The 24,972-nt window shown below is 47.6% G+C and overlaps 1 protein-coding gene across 1 annotated transcript in view; it reads right to left on the bottom strand.

The window, feature by feature from the left end:
* The window catches only part of LOC140377306 (piezo-type mechanosensitive ion channel component 2-like), a 196,398-nt gene that overhangs the window by 36,812 nt on the left and 134,614 nt on the right, over positions 1 to 24,972 (bottom strand). Inside the window, exons 47-49 of the mRNA XM_072462675.1 lie at positions 23,732 to 23,879; positions 11,291 to 11,479; positions 4,310 to 4,402 (exon numbers count right to left, since the gene is read on the bottom strand). Coding sequence (XP_072318776.1) covers positions 4,310 to 4,402; positions 11,291 to 11,479; positions 23,732 to 23,879 — 430 coding nt within the window. The remainder of the gene's footprint in view (positions 1 to 4,309; positions 4,403 to 11,290; positions 11,480 to 23,731; positions 23,880 to 24,972) is intronic.

Raw genomic sequence — 24,972 nt, 5'->3', positions numbered from 1 at the left:
CTTTAACGAACTCCTCCGAGGGTGATTGTCCGATCAAGTTCATATTTGGAGAATATCATCTACACAAGCGGGGCATCAAAACTTATCCATATTTTGATTCTAAGTGCTACGGTCTCTGTGTGGCGGAGCAGCAAATATATGTCAGAAATGGGAAAACCGAGAAATCTCTAAAATGACCACATTTTTATGCTTCACACTTTAATGAACTCCTCCCAAGGCGATTGTCCGATCAAACTCATATTTGGGGAAAATCATCTACACAAACGGGGCATCAAAAGTTATCCATATTTTGATTTTAAGTGGTACGGTCTCTGTGCCGTGTAGCTCCAAATATACTGTCACAAATGGGAAAACGCCAAATCTTTGAAATGTTCACATTTACGCTTCACACTTTCACAAACTCCTCCGTGGGCAATAGCTCAATCAAGCTTTACTTTGGGAAATATCATCTACACAAGCGCGGCATCAAAAGTTATCCATATTTTTATTCCAAGTGCTACGGTCTCTGTTCGGCGGCGCAGCAAATTTGACTGACACTTGTGTTCATTTGCACTGGATTGGCCATGTCCAATGTGTGCCACAATAAGGGCGCCATCTTTATCAAGTCGAAAGCGCAGAGTCGGAAGGCCGGCGGCCCGCGAGGGCCGTTGGATGCCGCTTGCGGCTTTAATTTACACTTGTTTTTGTTGGAAATAACTAACATGGTTGTGCGTCTAGTGCATGTAGAGAGGAGACAACAACAAATGTAGGGTAGAACAAGAACATGAACAAAAGTAGAGTTTGTTTAACGTATAGAGGGGTGAGGTGTGTGTTGAGGGAGGTGAAGAAGTGTAGCATGTGGTACTGTGGCGCACGAAGATGGTGCTGATATATATTTTTATTTATGCATGTATTATTTATACAATGGAAGACCTGCTCTCTCATTCATGGACACACAAACACACATGGAAAAAGCAACAGAATATCAAGATAAAATGTCAATAAAACCATAAATAAAGCATTCAACAAATTAACAATATGTAAAAAAATCATGCAAAGCAAAAGCACTGTCTTTGCGGGTAAAAAGGCACATTATCCAATTTAAATAACATCTATGTTTTGTTCCAGATATTATTGTTCCATAGATATGCAGCAAAGTTGCTTAAAGCAATCATATCATTGATTTTGTAGGGGGAGCTGCAGATCCCACGTGGAAATACTGTTTTATTAATAGTTAGTCGCTGCCTGTGGGCCAGATATAAACAATTAACTGCCTGCGGGAGTGCTGGAAATAAAATAAAGCAGCATTTTGGGCCACCGTCATTGGAACATTGAGTCATCACCCTGGACGCAAAGAGATTGACCTCTGCCCTGTCGAACATTCCCCAAACATTCCTAACACTTCCAGGAGACCTGGAAGTCTCCACTCCCCGGCAGTGGCCACTGATAGAAAATCCACCCCCATATTCCGTGGGCTGAAAACGTAGGAGGCCTTCAAACCAAGAAAGTGGGGAGCAGCCCATACAAGGAGCTGTCGAGTCAAGCGCAGCTCCCTGACGTACTCCTGTGAGTTTACGACAACGGAGGGGACAGTCTTTTGGCGCTTAAACAAGGCACTAGTATTAGCCTTCGTCACTTTCAGCAAGTCCAACCACAAGTGGATAAACGCAGAACAAACAAAGGAGAGGGGCACGTCGTCATCCCTGTCGGAGCTAAGGAGGCAGTGCGCTTTAAACCAGAGGTTTGAGCGGCGGGTAACCAATCTGACCTCGACTCAGGATCCCAGTCAACGGGCTCAAACGCAGCCAGACGCGCTATCCTGGCCAAATGAGGCATCACAACACAATTGCATTTGTAGTGAGGCCTTGCCTCAAATGCTCCACGCCCAAGCACGAGGGGGATAAATTGTGCCCATCGTCCTGCTGCATCGGCACCATACAGGCCCTGCAGACTAGTGTCTCGAATATTTTTAATATGAATACCCGCTGTAACACCGGGCGCCGCCAACCAAGTGTGTACCTGTTTCAAAAATCGGGTCAGGCCGTGAACGCCTCCCTTTTTGTTTTGTTGTAGAAATCAACATGGTCAATGGAGGCTAACGCAAGCCGAACAATGTCAAGCTGGAGACGCCACAAGTGGTTCGGAAGCCAGTGTTAGCAGTACTAAAACAAAAAATGTGTTGTTTGAGCAGACTACAGACTCTATCATCTAAAAACACTGAAGCAGGGCTAACGCTCAGGAATCTGGGAGAAAAAAAGAAAAGAAAATTAGCTACGGAGCGGGATGAAAGTGGTCACACGAACCAACTACGGCAGTAGCACACAATAAACGGAGCAGGAAAGAAACCGGCTGCTCAAAAAACGACTGTACCAAACAAGTCAAAAGAAGTAGCTCTGTATCCGTAATCAGGCTCAAATGAATGTACTTACCTGGCGGTGTAGTCGGCTACAACCACCTAACTGCAACCAGTCGCCAAAAAAGTCGACTGGCAGAATTCTGGAGCAGAATACTTAAGTCGCGGTGCTAGGCATACCAGCAGATAGCAAACAATTCAATGTACTGCTTCAACTAGACAAACCTGCATGCAAGAAGAAGAAAAGGGACTGAGCTCTCGGTGTCAACAGACAGAGAGGTCACAGATGACTTTTTGTCTTTAGATTCTCAACCTGCGCATGCGCAAAAGAAGATCATTCAGTGCTTAAGGCACCGCCCCTGGCGGTCAGAAGGGATGAAATAGAACCAGTATTTTTGTGCTCAATTCTAAACTTAAAGGTCCCATAACATGCAAAATCGACTTTTCAGAGCTTTTAACCTTCTTACATTGCTATTTGTGCTTCATATATGTCCAGAGTGTTTTTTTGATTGATTCCCACAGTTTTGAGCTATAGTACAGACTATCTCCTTTCCTCCAATCTCCAAACTGACGGGCGGTGGCTACAAGACCATGTCATAACCACAGGCACGCGTCACCATCCCCCCTTGCCCTCCCCCCTCTCCACCCCCCCCTCCCGCCTCCCACCGGGCTGATCAGATGTCAGCTCCCTGTGCCGCGAGCCACTCCGTCCGCGCGCGAGTGAGTGACAACCGATAAAACTTCAGATCAACAAAGTGTGTACTAAACTGGTGTTAATTCTACAGCGTGTGCAGAACAGATACTTATATATCCGGAGCTCCAGCGCAGACAGCGGTGCGTCAGTCTGCATGCCCGGGGTTCAGTCACCTCCACCGGGCTGAACAGCTGTCAGCTCCGCCGTGCGCCACTCCCGCCGCGCGAGTGAGTGACCGATAGAGCTTCAGATCAACAAAGAGTCTACTTTGAGCCTAGATTAAACTGATGTTAATTCTACAGCGTGCGCAGAGCAGATATATCTATAGATCTATATACATATATGTATAAAAGTCTATGTCCTTCGCGCTCTTATTTCCGGGTTTCTCGGTATCGGATAGAACTTCTCTCCGTTTATTTTCCCGGCTGCTGCATCAACTGCCACATAAACCTTCACCATTGTGATAATAGTAAAGAGTGTGATATCATTAATGAAGTTTTGGGCCTCTTTGAACCGTGTTTGGTCGTAAATCGAAGCAGAAAAACTCCGGTATATAATGGGCTTGTATGGGGAGACACGCACTGATGACGGCCAAGAGCCTGGGGGAGCGTGGGGCGCGGCCGTGTGACGTCACGTGAGTGCTCTCTATAGTCAGTACCGGCCCCGTCGTCTTTCACCGCCGCTAGAATCAAAAACGTGATTATTGAGTTAGTTTGTTTACACCCCCACCGTCTCCGGGGTGGGCGGGGGACACACGCGCTCTCTGAAACTACGTCACGGGTGGGCGGGGACACACGCTCTCGTTGAGACTACGTCACAGGTGGGCGGGGACACACGCTCTCGTTGAGACTACGTCACGGGTGGGCGGGACACACACGCTCTGAGACTACGTCACGGGTTGGGCGGGGCACACACGCGCTCTGACACTACGTCACGGGTGGGCGGGGCACACACACGCTCTGAGACTACGTCACGGGGTGGGCGGGGGAGCCAGATGGCTCTTCACAAGGGTGGGGGCGAATATCAAACCAAGCCGTTTGCATTTCCAGGTTGGTGAAGGGTCCAAGGTCTGGGTGATATTTCTGAACTATTATGTTAAGGGTTTTGCACAACCCTTATTATTATCAATTAGACACTTAGGATAGACTACGAAACGTGAAAAAAAGCATGTTATGGCACCTTTAACATTAATTTGATTCATGGTTTGGGAGGCATTGCTACATTAACAGCTGTAAAACACAAGAGTAATCACTTAAAGGCTCTCAGGCTGTTGAAGTGCTCACCGGCTCATAGCTGTAGGAACTGAGGAATGCCTGGTACTCCTGCTCACTCAGGTCCCTCAGCTGGTTCTGCTGGGCACTCATGGTGAAGATGGGCTGAGGATATAAGCACATGTCAATGAAAGAGCCTCTGAAACTGTCCTGCACAGTTACTGATGTTACTGAAGAGTTCAGATGCTTTCCTTGTTTACTCCGTGTTGCTCCAGCTGCTTATTTACTTAGCTTTTTGATACATTTTGATTTTTAAGTAAACCAAGGACTTATTTATTTTAAGATGTTGTGCTTTTAGGCTTTATTGACAGGAAAGCAGTGTTTTTTTGTTTTTTTTGTACAGTTTTAACAATGTATCTGAAAAAAACAAACTCTTGTTGGAGATATCATTATGAAATTCATGAGCTAACAGCAAGGATATTCCCTTTAGAATCTGTAAAAAAACGCCACAGTACAGTTCCAATGTCATTCAGTAGTAATAATTTCACTGTTGCTTTCAGCGTAAACCGGAGTGACGGTGTGTCTTTCCTTAAACCAGTAAAGACCAGGCCGCTGCATATTGGAACATAGTCGGTGCAAAGCCAAAGCGTAAAGATACATCTTTTTACCACTTACCATCTGGGCAGAAATACGTCACGTTTTTATTTGGCTACAACAAACAAATAAACACTAATGCGTTTCTGCATGTGCTACAGCCAGTTCAAGTGCAATGGCTATAATATTTCCTCTTAACCCTTGTATGGTGTATGGGTCTGTGGGACCCGTTTTCAGTTTTCATCAAAAGAAAAATAATACAATGCAATATTTTTTTTAGAACTCAGACTCCTTGGCTGTGGCTCATTTTCTGCGAAGAACATATATCAGAGCAAATTTTCATTGACCGCACACCGTAACCCGCCCTACACATTTATATTACATACATGGTGATCGGGTTTCCTGGACCCAGGGAACCTAAAAGGTCCTGTGTACCTTCATTCTGTCAGGGCCTGCTGTGTGTGTGTGTGTGTGTGTGTGTGTGTGTGTGTGGGCTACATGACTGACACATCCTTGGTATCCTATGTGCAATAGAAAGCAAAGAATGTGGTACTCACTACACTACACAGAGATGGGAGAATCTGTGGCCTGGAACATCAAAAAACAGGAATAATAATGGATTACAATGCCACAAAAGGAGGGGTGGACAATTTGGACAAGACAAGCTGGTGCAAGAGAAGGACCCTACGCTGGCCACTGGTGATTTTCTATGACTGGACATCTCAGCATAGAACGCCTTTGTCATCTGGATGGCGCTGAACCCAGAGTGGAAGAGAGGGAAGTTCCAGAGGAGATGCTTCTTTCTTGAGGAATTGGGCAAGACACTGGTCAATCCTCAATCCACCAGAGACAACTTGCCCCCAGAACCTCAGCCTCTGCAGCCACTGTGAGAACTCAGGGGGACAGTGCAGGGGCCCCATCCACCCAACCTGAGAGCCACCATCTGCAGAGCCTGAGCCAAGTATGTGAGGCTGTGTTGCATTATATTTTTGACACTCAGACACAGGTTTTAGTTAAATTCGTGATCTTTTCATTATTCTAGGTGGCAGCAAGAAAAAGCGACGCTGTGAAGTATGTGGGCCCAAGACGGACCGGAAGAGCCAATATACGTGGATCAAGTGCAACAAATACATTTGCAACAGACACACAACCAAACTGTGTCACTCATGTGTATGTAGACAATGTGTTCAATGGCTCTAGACTGACATGGTCACTGCATGTGATCAGCTTGCGTTGTGTAAACTGTGTTCTGCTGTTAAAATGACCTGATTACTAATGAAGTTCATTGAAATTCAAAGAAATAAAAGTTCATCATCATGACAAACATCGCTTAATTTGTAAATTTGTTTGATTTTGTCCACTCTTATCTTGTGCATAATTGATTTCCTTGATTTTACTAAAAACAAACAAAAAAACGAGTAGCCCTTTAATTCATAAATGTGTGATAACAAAGTTAGAGGGCTAATATTAAACATAGTTTATATTGCTTCTACTTGGGACAAACTAATTTTAATTATAACCCCCAACATAAACAGGAACACCAGCTGAGTAACAACACAATGAACACCGTACAAGGGTTAAAACAGCATTAACTATTTAATATACATTTTTGTTGTTTTATGTTTAAAAAATAAATGGAAAAAAATAAATACAATTGCTTAACCAGCATCCAAGAGGATGGAAGGGGAAGTTTTACAATTGTAATTCTCACCCAGATAAGTCTTAAAGGAATAATAAAGGCTTTTTTGCCGATTTGAGAACTCTAGCGACTGTTAGTCCCTTTTTGAAAAGTGCCCATGCGCACACTCACCCCCGTGTGGAAGCACGCAACAGCCCCGCTGCTACAGGTGTGTTTGTTTATTAGCGCAACAGATCGCATCATCTCTCGTCTCCGCAGATTTCCCTCTCTTCTTTGCTCAAACAAAGTCTTTCTCTGTCGTCATTTTTGGACTGGACACTGAAGGACACTGAAGGAACTCGCTAAACACACTCTGCTTTATTCTGCAATGCTGAAGATAATATATAATATAATAATAAATGGGAAAATAAGAAGATCCAATTCAGCGGAAGAGGCGTTGGCATTTGCAAATTTAATGCGGGATCTGATCTGACATGTTTTCCCTTTATTAGACCTGGACAGTACTGAAGACATGTGAGTATTTGCCCAAAGTGGGCCAGTGTGTTCTAACTTTGGTTTGTAAATCGTTTTCCCTCCACCCTCTGATCTCTTTTCCGTCTGTGAGCTATTTTTTCTTTGCAGTTTGTTCTATTGTGTTGAAAGTGTTTTCACCCTTGTTTAAACATAACCAAACTGTGGTTTATTAAACCTAAGTTCAATTTCTCTAGCCACACCTGTGTGGACCTGCGTGACAAAGTGAAGTAGACCAAAAGATCCATATGTGCCCCGCCGCCGCAATTGTCGGACCATGTCGGCCTCGGTGAAACTGAGAAAAACAGCATTTTACTTTTTTCCCCCCAAATTTGTGATTTTCATTTTTTTGCAGAATGTGCTAGTTGAAGTTATGAATAAGCCCCTGTGTGCTTCAGATAACACTATTGGTTGTCTTAAACGTATACATTAAGCTGTTAAAAATGGGGAGTTTTGGGGTCTTTTTCCTGCTCTCCTGGGGGGCGTCACCTTTTTCTAGCCAACGTATTGTTTACATTTTCCACCAATCAGCTGTGATCCTCATGGCAGCTGCGTGCTCCGTGTTTTCCTCTCATTACTCCAGACCGTCTGCAGAGCACAGTCTTCAGAGCTTACATTTCCTGGACTACATTGCAACGGAACTGTTTACTCAGGTACACTTTTACTTTACTACTAAATTATTGCTTTCACGCTGTGTTTTAAGGCGGTCTCGTGATCACTTTAGAATCTTACTTGTCTGCTCCGGTGGAGCTAATGCTAAGCTAACATGTTGCTTCAGTGCACTCTGCAATACGGGCTTAATGTGACTACTTGCTACTTGCTGAGACTAGCCATTACATTGTGGTCAACATGTGTAAGATTTTAGGTGATATGGTTGTTTACAATTACAACAACAAAAAATCTATAAAAAGTTTATTTGTAGAGCACATTTCATACACAAGGCAATTCAAAGTGCTTCACACAGCAGAGAAGAGTGCAAAGAAAAATCCTTTCAGTCATATGGAAAACTGTTTTTAGTTCTATGAACCAGAATGATTTTGTGCTTTAATAAACACAAATATCAAAGCAATTAATTAGACATTTGGTGAGATGGGCCATGTTTGGGCTCAACTTGGTTAAAAGAAACGCTGGTATTGAAAAGTAGGTTTTGATTGATTTTAAAATAATCTAGATATAACCTATCTTGAATGCCACTCTGCAAGTTTCAGGAAAGGCTCAGATGTGGATCAAGGCCTCCTCAGAGATCTTTGGGTCCTTGGTTCTGTCTGTGGTGCTGGTCTTTGTTGCTGGGTTTAGCCTTAGAAGATTTTTGACGAGTCCTACGATGCAGCATGGTGCTGAGACGTGGGAGACAATAGAACCCTCATGAGGGAGGGGCCCATCGGGTCTATGACATAGAGTGTCTTGGTAGAGGTTCAGATCAAGAAGCGAAGAGAAGAGAACTGAGGCTCGTTGGTCTTTTTATCTGACTTCAGAAGTGTGGCCTAGAGTGGGAGCGACTTTAACTCTCAGTCAATCTCATCCACAGGGGTCAGGTCCTTTGAACCATTTGGTGTCCTCTGTGTTCTTTCAGAGGTGATTTACCAAAAGGGAGAAGGTTGGTCTGGTAAAGACAGTGTTGCTGGTCCATGGGGGATGGGTAACATTCCTCCATCCATCCAACATGTTGCTTTGCTTTCTGCAACAGTGTCTTGAATTGCAGTGCACTCAACCCCCTTGACATGCATTCCTCCATCCCTCTATCCCCCCTCTACCCCTACTGCTACAACCGACAGCTAAATCCAAGTTACCTAACATAACTGTAGTCATACAAGTACATGCTTTTCACGATACCTCATCTTACCATGTTTGCCTTGCCTTCTCACACATACTCACATCGCCTTTGGGCTTCTGCCATATTCCATGCCACCGCTGCTCATTTTCTCTTTCACCCTTCATCCCATTCATCATAACCATTACGCCAACTCATGCTAGAATACTACTCCGACCCAGGCTAGGCCTCGCTGCCCCAATCCACACTAGCTGCCTCGCTCACTCGGCCACGCTCACGTCGATCCACGGCAGCAACCACGCTAACAGCAAGCACGCTCGCTCTGAGCAAGAAGCTTGCCAGCGGCCACATGCTCGCTCCAATCCATGGCAGTAGCCGCTCGCTCCAATCCCCAGCAGCAGTCTCTCTCCGGTTCCCACGCAGCAGCCACACGCTCGCACCCATCCACAGCTCATAGCCCCACTCATTAATTCCACAGAAGCCTTCTCTCAGAGCCACTGTGCACAGGAATGTCTACTCCAGAGCCACCGGGTACCGGGATGCCCCTCTGGTTCTATTCAGTCTCTCCTTCGATCCTCTTCTCGCACCTGAGTCCGTCACCCATTTGATCTCCTTTCTATTCTTCATCCATCCTGCCCCCCCCCCCTAGCATTGAATAAGGGGGGTCTCAGCGGGCAATGGGACGCTGTCTCTCTCCAGAAATGTTGCCGGGCACCGGCACGCTGTTTCTCCCCGGAGCTGTCACAGGGCAGCGGGGATTCTAAATCATCTCACATTCCCTCTTTCTTAGAGGAGACATTTCTCAGCGTGCACCTCAATACATCGTGCATCAAACGCTCAGAGCACTCCAACCCCTTCCAACTCATTCTAGTTGCCATATGCATGAGACAGTCCTCAAGCGCTTAGTGTCCTCTACCAGGCATTCACATCATCCTACAGTGCAAGCCCTTCTTCATTTCAAACCAAGAATCTGCTTCTCGTTTCTACGACGAGTAACTCTAGTGCACTTCTCAAGTCAAAACACAGAAGACGCAGACTCCCGCATTTAAATATTTTCAGGCGACCATCGGACTCTGCACTAGAATGATTCTTTCTCTCGGTCCAAGGCCCAAGGGAATGCACCTCGTTTCCGGCTACTCTAACAGATCCTGGATTATACCACACTATTGTTCCGGATATTCTTTGGGGGTTCGGTCATTCAGAAGACTCTCATTCGACAACTCCTCTCTAGTAGATCAGTAAGGGATATTCTATTTTGCCGCACCTCATAATTCTCTAAATTCAGTCTACTCGCCTGAGGGAATTGATAGATGGGAGTCCCATCTATCAATCCGTCACCTGCATTGCTTATACTCAAGTCACCATAATCTGCCAACTCCTACTCACGATTCACTGTCCCAAAATCTGACACTCTGCACTAAACTTCGACGATCGCCCCAATTCCTCTTCTTCGATCTTCAGGAACCATCTTAAATCAGACTACCCTCTCAGCTATCTCTCATTCCACTCATTCTCAATCTCATTCAGCTCTCAATTAAGTTCCCTTATTCATTTCTCATCTTGACTTCATTACTATCTGCAGTTTGTCAACTCCTATATCCATGCAAGTATTTTGTTCTCCTCAACCTTTCTCTCCACTTTGGAGAGACATCGTACATCACTGGAGCGTCATCTCTGATTGGCTGCTGTCCCGCCGCACCGCAGAAAAGCTCAACAATCTGAACTTATTTGCGGCGAAACATTTTGAGGCATTGAAGCTTATACGCCCGTCAAAGCGGCTCGAGCGGAAATCGCAAAAGCGCGCCGAATTGCGCCGTAAATAAGCGGAAACCGCGCCGCAAAAATGCAGGAGCTGCTCGACGCACGTTTACATAGACTTTGAATGTAAACTGGATGCTTTTGCCGCACCGGTCTGAACGGGGCATTAGGCAGCTTATAGGATCTCATGAGCACGGGGGAGTGGCATGTGCACGGGGGAGTGGCATGAGCACGGGAGAGTGGCATGAGCACGGGGGAGTGGCATGTGCACGGGGGAGTGGCATGTGCACGGGGGAGTGGCATGTGCACGGGGGAGTGGCATGAGCACGGGGGAGTGGCATGTGCACGGGGGAGTGGCATGTGCACGGGGGAGTGGCATGAGCACGGGGGAGTGGCATGTGCACGGGGGAGTGGCATGTGCACGGGGGAGTGGCATGAGCACTTCCGCCTGAGTTCTCAAATCGCTGAAAAATAGTCCATTGCGCCTTTAATGCGAGTGATGTGCATTGATAAACATGCACTAACTTTATTTTGCTAAGCATGAATCAACAAATAAAGTTACCACCACATGGCAAATTGGGAAAAAATGGTCTAATTTTGTCCTAATTATACTTATGTGGTTTATAAAGCTTTTAAAAGTGTTTGTTGATTTTTAGTGCTTTTCTTTACTTTGTATTTGAGACCAGAAGGACAATTTTACACAATCTCTTCAGCGCTAGAGTCAAATAAATATTCTTGTTTATTTTTAACAAATGGAAATTGAGTGTGTTGGCGTCCTGACCTGGAAGCCTCCCAGGGTGATGGTGACGGACACATCCAGCGGTCGGTTGACCACTCCAGCCACAGACTTGACCAGGGACATGAAGAGTAGAGGGAACCACACAATACAGATGAGCAGCAGCACGATGAGGCCGCCCATGCCGTACTTCACAACACGCTTCTTCTTCTGCCCGCGGGGCTGCGGATATCGCTGTGACACACAGGGGTCAGAGGTCAGCGTTAGACACACACGGGTCAGAGGTCAGCGTTAGACACACACGGGTCAGAGGTCAGCGTTAGACACACACGGGTTAGAGGTCATTGTTAGACACACACGGGTCAGAGGTCAGCGTTAGACACACACGGGTTACAGGTCAGCGTTAGACACACACAGGTCAGAGGCCAGCGTTAGACACACACGGGTCAGAGGTCTGCGTTAGACACACACGGGTCAGAGGTCAGCGTTAGACACACACGGGTCACAGGTCAGCGTTAGACACACACGGGTCACAGGTCAGCGGTAGACACACACGGGTCAGAGGTCAGTGTTAGACACACACGGGTCAGAGGTCAGCGTTAGACACACACGGGTTAGAGGTCAGCGTTAGACACACACGGGTTAGAGGTCAGCGTCAGACACACACGGGTCAGAGGTCAGCGTCAGACACACACGGGTCAGAGGTCAGCGTTAGACACACACGGGTTAGAGGTCAGCGTTAGACACACACGGGTCAGAGGTCAGCGTTAGACACACACGGGTTACAGGTCAGCGTTAGACACACACAGGTCAGAGGTCAGCGTTAGACACACTCGGGTTAGAGGTCAGCGTTAGACACACACGGGTTAGAGGTCAGCGTTAGACACACACGGGTTACAGGTCAGCGTTAGACACACACGGGTCAGAGGTCAGCGGAAGACACACACAGGTCAGAGGTCAGCGGTAGACACACACGGGTCAGAGGTCAGTGTTAGACACAAACGGGTTAGAGGTCAGTGTTAGACACACACGGGTCAGAGGTCAGCGTTAGACACATACGGGTTACAGGTCAGCGTTAGACACACACGGGTCAGAGGTCAGCGGTAGACACACACGGGTCAGAGGTCAGTGTTAGACACAAACAGGTTAGAGGTCAGCGTTAGACAAACACACGGGTCAGAGGTCAGCGTTAGACACACACGGGTCAGAGGTCAGCGTTAGACACACGGGTTAGAGGTCAACGTTAGACACACACGGGTCAGAGGTCAGCGTTAGACACATACGGGTTACAGGTCAGCGTTAGACACACACGGGTCAGAGGTCAGCGTTAGACACACGGGTTAGAGGTCAGCGTTAGACACATACGGGTCAGAGGTCAGCGTTAGACACACACGGGTTACAGGTCAGCGTTAGACACACACGGGTCAGAGGTCAGCGTTAGACACACACGGGTCAGAGGTCTGCGTTAGACACACACGGGTCAGAGGTCAGCGTTAGACACACACGGGTCACAGGTCAGCGTTAGACACACACGGGTCACAGGTCAGCGGTAGACACACACGGGTCAGAGGTCAGTGTTAGACACACACGGGTCAGAGGTCAGCGTTAGACACACACGGGTTAGAGGTCAGCGTTAGACACACACGGGTTAGAGGTCAGCGTCAGACACACACGGGTCAGAGGTCAGCGTCAGACACACACGGGTCAGAGGTCAGCGTTAGACACACACGGGTTAGAGGTCAGCGTTAGACACACACGGGTCAGAGGTCAGCGTTAGACACACACGGGTTACAGGTCAGCGTTAGACACACACAGGTCAGAGGTCAGCGTTAGACACACTCGGGTTAGAGGTCAGCGTTAGACACACACGGGTTAGAGGTCAGCGTTAGACACACACGGGTTACAGGTCAGCGTTAGACACACACGGGTCAGAGGTCAGCGGTAGACACACACGGGTCAGAGGTCAGCGGTAGACACACACGGGTCAGAGGTCAGTGTTAGACACAAACGGGTTAGAGGTCAGTGTTAGACACACACGGGTCAGAGGTCAGCGTTAGACACATACGGGTTACAGGTCAGCGTTAGACACACACGGGTCAGAGGTCAGCGTTAGACACACGGGTTAGAGGTCAGCGTTAGACACACACGGGTCAGAGGTCAGCGTTAGACACACACGGGTTACAGGTCAGCGTTAGACACACACGGGTTAGAGGTCAGCGTTAGACACACACGGGTTAGAGGTCAGCGTTAGACACACACGGGTTAGAGGTCATTGTTAGACACACACGGGTCAGAGGTCAGCGTTAGACACACACGGGTCACAGGTCAGCGGTAGACACACACGGGTCAGAGGTCAGTGTTAGACACACACGGGTCAGAGGTCAGCGTTAGACACACACGGGTTAGAGGTCATTGTTAGACACACACGGGTCAGAGGTCAGCGTTAGACACACACGGGTCACAGGTCAGCGGTAGACACACACGGGTCAGAGGTCAGTGTTAGACACACACGGGTCAGAGGTCAGCGTTAGACACACACGGGTTAGAGGTCAGCGTTAGACACACACGGGTTAGAGGTCAGCGTTAGACACACACGGGTCAGAGGTCAGCGTTAGACACACACGGGTTACAGGTCAGCGTTAGACACACACAGGTCAGAGGTCAGCGTTAGACACACTCGGGTTAGAGGTCAGCGTTAGACACACACGGGTTAGAGGTCAGCGTTAGACACACACGGGTTACAGGTCAGCGTTAGACACACACGGGTCAGAGGTCAGCGGTAGACACACACGGGTCAGAGGTCAGCGTTAGACACACACGGGTCAGAGGTCAGCGGTAGACACACACGGGTCAGAGGTCAGTGTTAGACACAAACGGGTTAGAGGTCAGCGTTAGACAAACACACGGGTCAGAGGTCAGCGTTAGACACATACGGGTTACAGGTCAGCGTTAGACACACACGGGTCAGAGGTCAGCGTTAGACACACACGGGTTAGAGGTCAGCGTTAGACACACACGGGTCAGAGGTCAGCGTTAGACACACACGGGTTAGAGGTCAGCGTTAGACACACACGGGTTACAGGTCAGCGTTACACACACGGGTCAGAGGCCAGCGTTAGACACACACGGGTCAGAGGTCAGCGTTAGACACACACGGGTCAGAGGTCAGCGTTAGACACACGGGTTAGAGGTCAGCGTTAGACACACACGGGTCAGAGGTCAGCGTTAGACACACACGGGTTACAGGTCAGCGTTAGACACACACGGGTCAGAGGCCAGCGTTAGACACACACGGGTCAGAGGTCAGCGTTAGACACACACGGGTCAGAGGTCAGCGTTAGACACACACGGGTCAGACGTCAGCGTTAGACACACACGGGTCAGAGCTCAGCGTTAGACACACACGGGTTACAGGTCAGCGTTAGACACACACGGGTCAGAGGTCAGCGTTAGACACACACAGGTTAGAGGTCAGCGTTAGACACAAACGGGTTAGAGGTCAGCGTTAGACACACACGGGTCAGAGGTCAGCGTTAGACACACACGGGTTAGAGGTCAGCGTTAGACACACACGTGTTAGAGGTCAGCGTTAGACAAACACAGGTCAGAGGCCAGCGTTAGACACACACGGGTCAGAGGTCAGCGTTAGACACACACAGGTCAGAGGCCAGCGTTAGACACACACGGGTCAGAGGTCAGCGTTAGACACATATGGGTTAGAGGTCAGCGTTAGACACACACGGGTCAGAGGTCAGCGGTAGACACACACGGGTCAGAGGTCAGCGTTAGACACACACGGGTCAGAGGTCAGCGGTAGACACACACGGGTCAGAGGTCAGCATTAGACACACACGGGTTAGAGGTCAGCGTTAGACACACACGGGTCAGAGGTCAGCCTTAGACACACACGGGTCAGTGGTCAGCGTTAGACACATACGGGTCAGAGGTCAGCGTTAGACACACACGGGTCAGAGTTAGACACACACGGGACAGAGGTCAGCCTGGTGACTTTAATGATTATTGTGAATAAAATATCACTAAGTAGATCATTATTTGACTTTCATTTCCACTGATATTCAGGACATTGAACATCAAAAATAATCAACTGTTGGAGGTTAATGATGGCGGATGTGTATTGACTCCTTTTTAGTTTGAATGTGATTGGTTGATTCTCCACACAACTAAAGCAGGACTAAAGCAGGTCTAAAGCAGGTCTACAGCAGGTCTAAAGCAGGTCTAAAGCAGGTCTAAAGCAGGACTAAAGCAGGACTAAAGCAGGTCTAAAGCAGGTCTAAAGCAGGTCTAAAGCAGGTCTAAAGCAGGACTAAAGCAGGACTAAAGCAGGTCTAAAGCAGGACTAAAGCAGGTCTAAAGCAGGTCTAAAGCAGGACAAAAGCAGGTCTAAAGCAGGACAAAAGCAGGTCTAAAGCAGGACAAAAGCAGGTCAAAAGCAGGACTAAAGCAGGACTAAAGTAGGTCTAAAGCAGGTCTACAGCAGGTCTACAGCAGGTCTAAAGCAGGTCTAAAGCAGGTCTAAAGCAGGACTAAAGCAGGTCTAAAGCAGGACTAAAGCAGGTCTAAAGCAGGTCTAAAGCAGGTCTAAAGCAGGACTAAAGCAGGTCTAAAGCAGGTCTAAAGCAGGACAAAAGCAGGTCTAAAGCAGGACAAAAGCAGGTCAAAAGCAGGACTAAAGCAGGACTAAAGCAGGTCAAAAGCAGGACTAAAGCAGGTCTGAAGTAGGACTGAAGCAGGACTAAAGCAGGTCTAAACCAGGTCTTAAGTAGGACGAAAGCAGGTCTAAAGCAGGACTAAAACAGGACTAAAGTAGGACTAAAGCAGGTCAGAAGCAGGTCTAAAGTAGGACTAAAGCAGGTCTAAAGCAGGTCTGAAGTAGAACTAAAGCAGAACTAAAGTAGGACTAAAGCAGGACTAAAGCAGGTCTAAAGTAGGACTGAAGCAGGACTAAAGCAGGTTTAAAGTAGGACTAAAACAGGACTTAAGTAGGACTAAAGCAGGTCTAAAGTAGGACTGAAGCAGGACTAAAGCAGGACTAAAGCTGGACTAAAGCAAGACTAACGGAGGTCTGAAGTAGGACTAAAGCAGGTCTAAAACAGGTCTAAAGCAGGACTAACAGAGGTTTTAAAGTAGGACTAAAGCAGGTTTAAAGTAGGACTAAAGCAGGACTAAAGCAGGTCTAAAGCAGGACTAAAGCAGGACAAACGCAGGCCTGAAGTAGGACTAAAGCAGGTCTAAAACAGGTCTAAAGCAGGACTAACAGAGGTTTTAAAGTAGGACTAAAGCAGGTTTAAAGAAGGACTAAAGCAGGACTAAAGCAGGTCTAAAGCAGGACAAACGCAGGTCTGAAGTAGGACCAAAGCAGGACTAAAGCAGGTCTAAAATAGGACTAAAGCAGGTCTAAAGTAGGACTAAAGCAGGACTAAAGCAGGTCTAAAGTAGGACTAAAGCAGGACTAAAGCAGGTCTAAAGTAGGACTGAAGCAGGACTAAAGCAGGTCTAAAGTAGGACTAAAGCAGGTCTGAAGTAGGACTAAAGCAGGTCTAAAGTAGGACTAAAGCAGGACTAACAGAGGTTTTAAAGTAGGACTAAAGCAGGTTTAAAGTAGGACTAAAGCAGGTCTGAAGTAGGACTAAAACAGATCTAATGTAGGACTAAAGCAGGTCTAAAACAGGACTAACGCAGGTCTAATGTAGGACTAAAGCAGGTCTAAAACAGGTCTAAAGCAGGACTAACGCAGGTCTGAAGTAGGAGTAAAGCAGGTCTAAAACAGGTCTAAAGCAGGACTAACAGAGGTTTTAAAGTAGGACTAAAGCAGGACAAACGTAGGTCTAAAGTAGGACTAAAGCAGGTTTAAAGTAGGACTAAAGCAGGTTTAAAGTAGGACTAAAACGGGTCTGAGGTAGGACTAAAGCAGGTCTAAAACAGGTCTAAAGCAGGACTAAAGCAGGTTTAAAGTAGGACTAAAGCAGGTCTAAAACAGGTCTAAAGCAGGACTAAAGCAGGTTTAAAGTAGGACTAAAGCAGGTCTAAAACAGGTCTAAAACAGGTCTAAAGTAGTACTAAAGCATGTCTTAAGCAGTAGGTCTAAAGCAGGACTAAAGCAGGACAAACGCAGGTCTAAAGTAGGACTAAAGCAGGTTTAAAGTAGGACTAAAACGGGTCTGAGGTAGGACTAAAGCAGGTCTAAAACAGGTCTAAAGCAGGACTAAAGCAGGTTTAAAGTAGGACTAAAGCAGGTCTAAAACAGGTCTAAAGCAGGACTAAAGCAGGTTTAAAGTAGGACTAAAGCAGGACTAAAGCAGGTCTAAAACAGGTCTAAAACAGGTCTAAAGTAGTACTAAAGCATGTCTTAAGCAGTAGGTCTAAAGCAGGACTAAAGCAGGACAAACGCAGGTCTAAAGTAGGACTAAAGCAGGTTTAAAGTAGGACTAAAGCAGGTCTAAAATAGGACTAAAGCAGGTCAAAAGCAGGACAAACGCAGGTGTAAAGTAGGTCTAAAGCAGGTTTAGAGTAGGACTAAAGCAGGTCTAAAACAGGTCAAAAGCAGGACAAACGTAGGTCTATAGTAGGACTAAAGCAGGTCTAAAGCAGGACTAACGCAGGTCTAAAGTAGGACTAAAGCAGGTCTAAAATAGGACTAAAGCAGGTTTGAAGTAGGACTAAAGCAGGACTAAATCATGTCTAAAACAGGTCTAAAGCAGGACTAAAGCAGGTCTAAAGCAGGTCTAAAGCAGAACTAACGCAGGTCTAAAGTAGGACTAAAGCAGGACTAAAGCAGGTCTAAAGCAGGTCTAAAGCAGGACTAAAGCAGGACTAAAACAGGACTAAAGCAGGACTAAAACAGGACTAAAGCAGGACTAAAGCAGGACTAAAACAGGACTAAAGCAGGTCTAAAGCAGGTCTAAAGCAGGACTAAAACAGGACTAAAGCACGTCTAAAGCAGGTCTAAAGCAGGACTAAAGCTTCATATTCTGGGTTACCAGTAATGCACTAATTTGAGCTGAAATAAAGTAATTTTTGGACAAGGTAATCCTTACTATTTTCTCTCTGGTAATTTTCCACTTTTTTGTATGTGTTAAGAGTTTTAAAATAATAAATAAATAAAAGAAAGAAAATTGCTGTTAAAATTCATTCTGTAAGTTCTGTAGATGCACTGGAGAAGACCCTGTCTTGCTTTTGCAAGTACATATCTCCAAGCGCCTCATCGCAAGTGGAAGCGTTTTACTGGTCACATGAACAACACATGAGCAACATATAAAAAACTGTGGCAAATGTGATATGTGTAAGACTCCTGCTCAGAGAGCTGCTAAGCTTCACCAGATTTTGAGCAGTGGTTCTTTGCATCTTGTGTGCATTGACTTTCTCTGTATGGAGACCAAAAAGGCTTGAGCAACGTTTCGGAGGTCACAGATAATTGTACTCGCTATGCACAAGCGTTTCTGACCAAGAACCAGACATCTCAAAGAGTGGCCAAAACCTTATTTGAGAAATTCTTCATCCACTATGGTCTCCCTGCTCGCCTTCATTCCAACCAGGGATGAAACTTTCAAGTAAAAAACAAACAAACAAAACAAGCTTGACACGCTGTAAACAGGTGCCCCGAGCTGCAGTGACAGCGAAGGAAACAAGTACTATGCAGGATTGGACCGGACAAATCTGGGAGAATTAACCCGTTTACACAAGGTATTCTGCTTTATTTAATTGTGTTCACTAGTGGGTCACACCACATACAGGCATTGATACAGGCCTGCAACATATGGGGTTTTTAGATTCAGATTCGTAATTGACAAGTCATTAATCTGTGATTCACACTGTGAGAAGTGCTGTGTTTTGTGCATGGTGAAGTTTGAGGTGCATTTCCTGGTATTTATTTTACTTTCCATTTATTATTATTAGGCCTGAGTGCAATTTGGCACAAATTCTATTTTGGCGTCCCGATCACAAAAGTCAATAAGATCTAAGTCATATTTCTTACGTCATACACAAGCAATGACAGAAACCTCCCATGTTATCCCAATGGGAAAATCCTCAAATCTATGAAATATTTACATGTTCACACTTTATATTTTGACTCTCTCCTCCTTGGGCATTAGCCTTATTCGGGTATCAAAAGTACTATGGTGTATATTGAACATGTCAGTACACAACAATGATGACAGATAGCGCTATGGACTCGACAGTGGGTGTAATAAAAGGAGGAAGATCAGGGTGTGTTAGTGCCCCCTCCTCTTGCGCAGCGTTTAAATGGCAAGCGGAATCCCTTCAATATTTAGGTGTCGTCCTCCACAAATAATTGTCAACAATCTTAGAGAAAAACTACAAACTCTATCTACTCTAGACTCTGCAATTTTCCATCCCCAACCAGCTGTTTGATGAGTGGAATAAGTGAATAACCTTCTATCGGACTACATCTCACAAAAAGAGGTTAGGCTTTACCTTATCTAAAAAAATACTTTAATTAAAAATCAGAGCGTTGTTGTTCTAGTGTGACCCAGAATATGAAGCTTAATTGAAAAATATTGCACGTAATGTAATGTCAGGAATTCCTGTACAGGCCTTACAGGCAGATGACAAATGGTTGAGGAAACTGAGAATCCCGAGGGGAAATCTGTGCTTGCAACCCAGAAAGAACCAATGAAAACATACAAACAAAAATGAGTTTTAAGTTCTGGATCACTAAAGGTTGCACATTGTAAAAGAAAATCTAACGAAAATCTTTGCTAAGTTGAAGGAATTCATTGGCTGATAGATATTTATGAATAAGGAGTTATTATAACCAAGAAGATGAACAAAGCAATGACCGCTCTGTATAGTATTGTCTTATTGTCTTATCTATTTCCATTTGCGCAACATCGCCAAAATCAGAAGAATCCTGCCTAAAAGTGATGCCGAAAAACTTATCCATGCATTTGTAACGACTAGATTAGACTACTGTAACTCCTGCTTGCAGCGTGTCCTAAAAGCTCCATAAAAAGCTTTCAACTGGTTCAAAATGCAGCAGCAAGATTACTAACAGGAACAAAAAGAAGAGAGCACATTACGCCAGTGCTGAAGTCTCTTCACTGGCTCCCCGTCGAGTCCAGAATCAAATTCAAAATTCTACTCTTGACCTACAAAGCCATAAATGACATGGCCCCATCCTACCTCAAAGATGCTATAGAACCATATCATCCAAACAGAGCTCTTCGCTCTCAGAATGCCGGCCTTCTGGTGGTGCCAAGAGTCTCTAAAAGTACTGTAGGAGGTAGAGCGTTTAGCTACCAAGCTCCTGTGTTATGGAATCAGCTCCCGACCCATGTTAAATATGCTGACACAGTCTCTTCATTTAAGTCCAGGCTTAAAACGTTCCTCTTCGAAATCGCTTATGGTCAGAGTAGTTAGGAACAGAAAGATAAACCCACAGCTTCAGCTACGCTGCCCTAGGAGTAACTGTGCTGGGGGAAGTATGACAGCTTGAGCACTATCCTCTTCTTCTTCTGACTACTTATGCTATCAAACAATATTTATTTTTTGATTCCACTTGCAAACTGTTCACCGCCTTCTTTTCTTTCTCTCACTCCTGAGGACCTGTGGACCCAGATGCCCCTCCCCTGGTGAAGTGGTCCCTGCCCTGTGTGGACGGTCCCTCATCTGCCTGAAGAGTGGCTCCAGTTCGCCTCAGTCGGTCCCTCATCTGCCTGAAGAGTGGGTCCAGCTCGCCTCCGACGGTCCCTCATCTGCCTGAAGAGTGGGTCCAGCTCGACTCAGACGGTCCCTCTTCTGCCTGAAGAGTGGGTCCAGCTCCAGTCTCCTTGTGTCCGTCTGTCCGTCTGTGAGAGTCAGATCTCTCCTTCACTGGAACTCCTCCAGGTTTCTACGCTTTTTTCCCAAAGAGGTTTTTTTTGTAGTTTTTCCTGGCCGAGAAGGAGAGTCTAAGGACAGAGGACCCTGGGACATCGTCCCTCGCCACCACAGACATTGTCTGACTTCATCGCCACCACAGACATTGTTGATTCATTTCCCCCTGTGGCCCTCAGAGGCAACTGTTGTTGTGATTTTGGGCCTTACAAAAATAAATTGATTTGATTTGATTTGATTTGATAATATAAAAAAGTCCTTAATTGTCCTGCATATGTAGGACTAAAAAAAAATCACATGATAATCAAAAACTATGTACAGTGATCCCGCGCTATAACGCGGTTCACTTTTCACGCTCTCGCTGCTTCGCGGATTTTCATCATGCATCGTGTTCTGCATTCTGATTGGCTAAAAAGTCTCTCCGCGTCTTCTCTACCTGTGTCAATAACATTATGGATTAATATGTACACGTACGTAAAACCGCTTGCCAAATTGAAGTTTGCGAGGCCGGTGAGAGCGGCGTGTGTGAGGCCCATGAGAGCGGCGCGTGAGAGGCCGGTGAGAGCAGCGTGTGAGAGGCCGGTGAGAGCGGCGCGTGAGAGGCCGGTGAGAGCGGCGTGTGAGAGGCCGATGAGAGCGGCGCGTGAGAGGCCGGTGAGAGCAGCGTGTGAGAGGCCGATGAGAGCGGCGCGTGAGAGGCCGATGAGAGCGGCGTGTGTGAGAGGCCGATGAGAGCGGCGCGTGAGAGGCCGGTGAGAGCGGCGCGTGAGAGGCCGGTGAGAGCGGCGCGTGAGAGGCCGATGAGAGCGCCGTGTGAGAGGCCGATGAGAGCGGCGTGTGTGAGAGGCCGGTGAGAGCGGCGCGTGAGAGGCCGGTGAGAGCGGCGTGTGAGAGGCCGGTGAGAGCGGCGTGTGAGAGGCCGATGAGAGCGGCGTGTGTGAGAGGCCGATGAGAGCGGCGTGTGTGAGAGGCCGATGAGAGCGGCGCGTGAGAGGCCGGTGAGAGCGGCGCGTGAGAGGCCGGTGAGAGCAGCGTGTGAGAGGCCGGTGAGAGCGGCGCGTGAGAGGCCGGTGAGAGCGGCGTGTGAGAGGCCGATGAGAGCGGCGTGTGAGAGGCCGGTGAGAGCAGCGTGTGAGAGGCCGATGAGAGCGGCGCGTGAGAGGCCGATGAGAGCGGCGTGTGTGAGAGGCCGATGAGAGCGGCGCGTGAGAGGCCGGTGAGAGCGGCGCGTGAGAGGCCGGTGAGAGCGGCGCGTGAGAGGCCGATGAGAGCGCCGTGTGAGAGGCCGATGAGAGCGGCGTGTGAGAGGCCGATGAGAGCGGCGTGTGTGAGAGGCCGGTGAGAGCGGCGCGTGAGAGGCCGGTGAGAGCGGCGTGTGAGAGGCCGGTGAGAGCGGCGTGTGAGAGGCCGATGAGAGCGGCGTGTGTGAGAGGCCGATGAGAGCGGCGTGTGTGAGAGGCCGATGAGAGCGGCGCGTGAGAGGCCGGTGAGAGCGGCGCGTGAGAGGCCGATGAGAGCGGCGTGTGAGAGGCCGGTGAGAGCGGCGCGTGAGAGGCCGATGAGAGCGGCGTGTGAGAGGCCGATGAGAGCGGCGTGTGAGAGGCCGATGAGAGCGGCGTGTGTGAGAGGCCGATGAGAGCGGCGTGTGAGAGGCCGATGAGAGCGGCGTGTGAGAGGCCGGTGAGAGCGGCGCGTGAGAGGCCGATGAGAGCGGCGTGTGTGAGAGGCCGGTGAGAGCGGCGCGTGAGAGGCCGGTGAGAGCGGCGTGTGAGAGGCCGGTGAGAGCGGCGTGTGTGAGAGGCCGGTGAGAGCGGCGCGTGAGAGGCCGATGAGAGCGGCGCGTGAGAGGCCGATGAGAGCGGCGCGTGAGAGGCCGGTGAGAGCGGCGCGTGAGAGGCCGGTGAGAGCGGCGCGTGAGAGGCCGGTGAGAGCGGCGTGTGTGAGGCCGATGAGAGCGGCGCGTGAGAGGCCGGTGAGAGCGGCGCGTGAGAGGCCGATGAGAGCGGCGCGTGAGAGGCCGATGAGAGCGGCGCGTGAGAGGCCGGTGAGAGCGGCGCGTGAGAGGCCGGTGAGAGCGGCGCGTGAGAGGCCGGTGAGAGCGGCGTGTGTGAGGCCGATGAGAGCGGCGCGTGAGAGGCCGGTGAGAGCGGCGTGTGAGAGGCCGATGAGAGCGGCGCGTGAGAGGCCGGTGAGAGCGGCGCGTGAGAGGCCGGTGAGAGCGGCGTGTGAGAGGCCGGTGAGAGCGGCGGTGAGAGAGTATTTCATTGTACAATAACTGTAAAAAAATTAAGGTTTGTACTTCGCGGATTTCGCCTACCGCGGGTTCGTTTTGGAACGTGACCACCGCGATAAACGAGGGTTCACTGTAAATGAAAAATGATTAAATGCCACTTTTGTTCAGTTTTGAACCGTCAGTCTGTGGACTTGTTTCTAGTATTATGCTGTATTCTACAATATCCTGTTAAGTAACATGTCTTCTTCAATACAATATAAAGAACAAAAAATAAATAAACTATTTTGGAGTGTTTCCACTGAAAGGCAAAACAATTTTTTTTTTTTTTTTCTTTTCATTTTCGCTTCTTGATTATTCAGAGACTTCCAGACCAGTCTTATGATTATGGTTATGCAGACCTTCTCAGACTCCCTCCAGCACTTGAGAGTAAAGCAGTGGGCATAGATGTCCTCCACACAGATCCAGGAGGACAAGGACAACGTGGTGTCTGTCCAAACCCAGTCCATCACGGCGCGCAGCTCCGTCAAGAATGGCACCATGCGGAAACTAGGAACAAACAACACGTGTGACTGATGCAGAACTCAAGCAGGACTAATGTGTGTGTTCGTGGGAGAGCTTGTCAAATCACAGTGTTCCAGTGTGTGTGTGTGTGTGTGTGTGTGTGTGTGTGTGTGTGTGTGTGTGTGTGCGTGCGTGTGTTAGTGGGAGAGCTTATCAAATCACAGAGTGTTCCAGTGTGTGTGTGCGTGTGCGTGTGCGTATGTGTGTGTGTGTGTGTGTGTGTGTGCGCACGTATGTAACGGGTGTGGAACAACACGCTGTTATTGAATGGTGTAGACGCGAATATCAAATGATAAAAATGATTACATTTGATCGCAATTACATGATTAGTACATCAGACTTAACCAAGTCAAACGATTCACAACATTATTAACACATTTACTTTCAATGATTGAGGTTGCCATTTCTTAAATGTCCTGTTATTTGTTTACAGCTTTGATGCCAAGAGACCAGGTGTGGTGCAAAAAGTCACTGTGAAGCAGAACCTGTGGAATTTCAGCTACTACGCAATTCAGCTGTTCTGCCTCCGGTTGACAATCTCCATGTCCTGGTCCCACCTGGACTGAACATTGACAGGCAGACCTATCTGCCTGCCTCATATTTATTATCTCATATCTCATATATTCAAAGCCATGGACCCGTTGCAGTTCGCATACCGGCCTGGCATCTGTTTACTGAATCACCTATGAATTATGTTTATCGACAAATGCAATGAACCCTATTCTGATTCTGATTCTTTGATTCTATTCAGGGCCTTTTGTAATCCAAGTATTTCCATTTTAATACAGTAACTTCTAATTCTGATTCAAGTCCAGTTACCATCAATAACAACACTCCTCTTGAGTCTTTAGTGACAGCTGTAGGGGGAGGTGCTGCAGGGGGAGGGCTTATCTCAATGAGATGCAAATGAGCCCCGCCCCCTGTGACTCTGGGCTCACTCAGGTAAGAATCTTCAGAGTTGTTTACATTCAAATGACCACAACTTACTCAAATATGATCAGATGTGTATGAGTGAGACATCATTGCATAGCTTTGAATTCAGACTTTTCAACTCAAAATGTCTCCGGGTAGACTTGTA

This window comes from Eucyclogobius newberryi, unplaced genomic scaffold, assembly GCF_026437365.1.
Source record: "Eucyclogobius newberryi isolate DKJ021-1_F unplaced genomic scaffold, fEucNew1.0.hap1 SCAF_4, whole genome shotgun sequence".
Lineage (NCBI taxonomy): Eukaryota > Metazoa > Chordata > Actinopteri > Gobiiformes > Gobiidae > Eucyclogobius > Eucyclogobius newberryi.
Note: the sequence above shows the minus strand (reverse complement) of the source record. Positions and strands in the feature narration are given on the sequence as shown.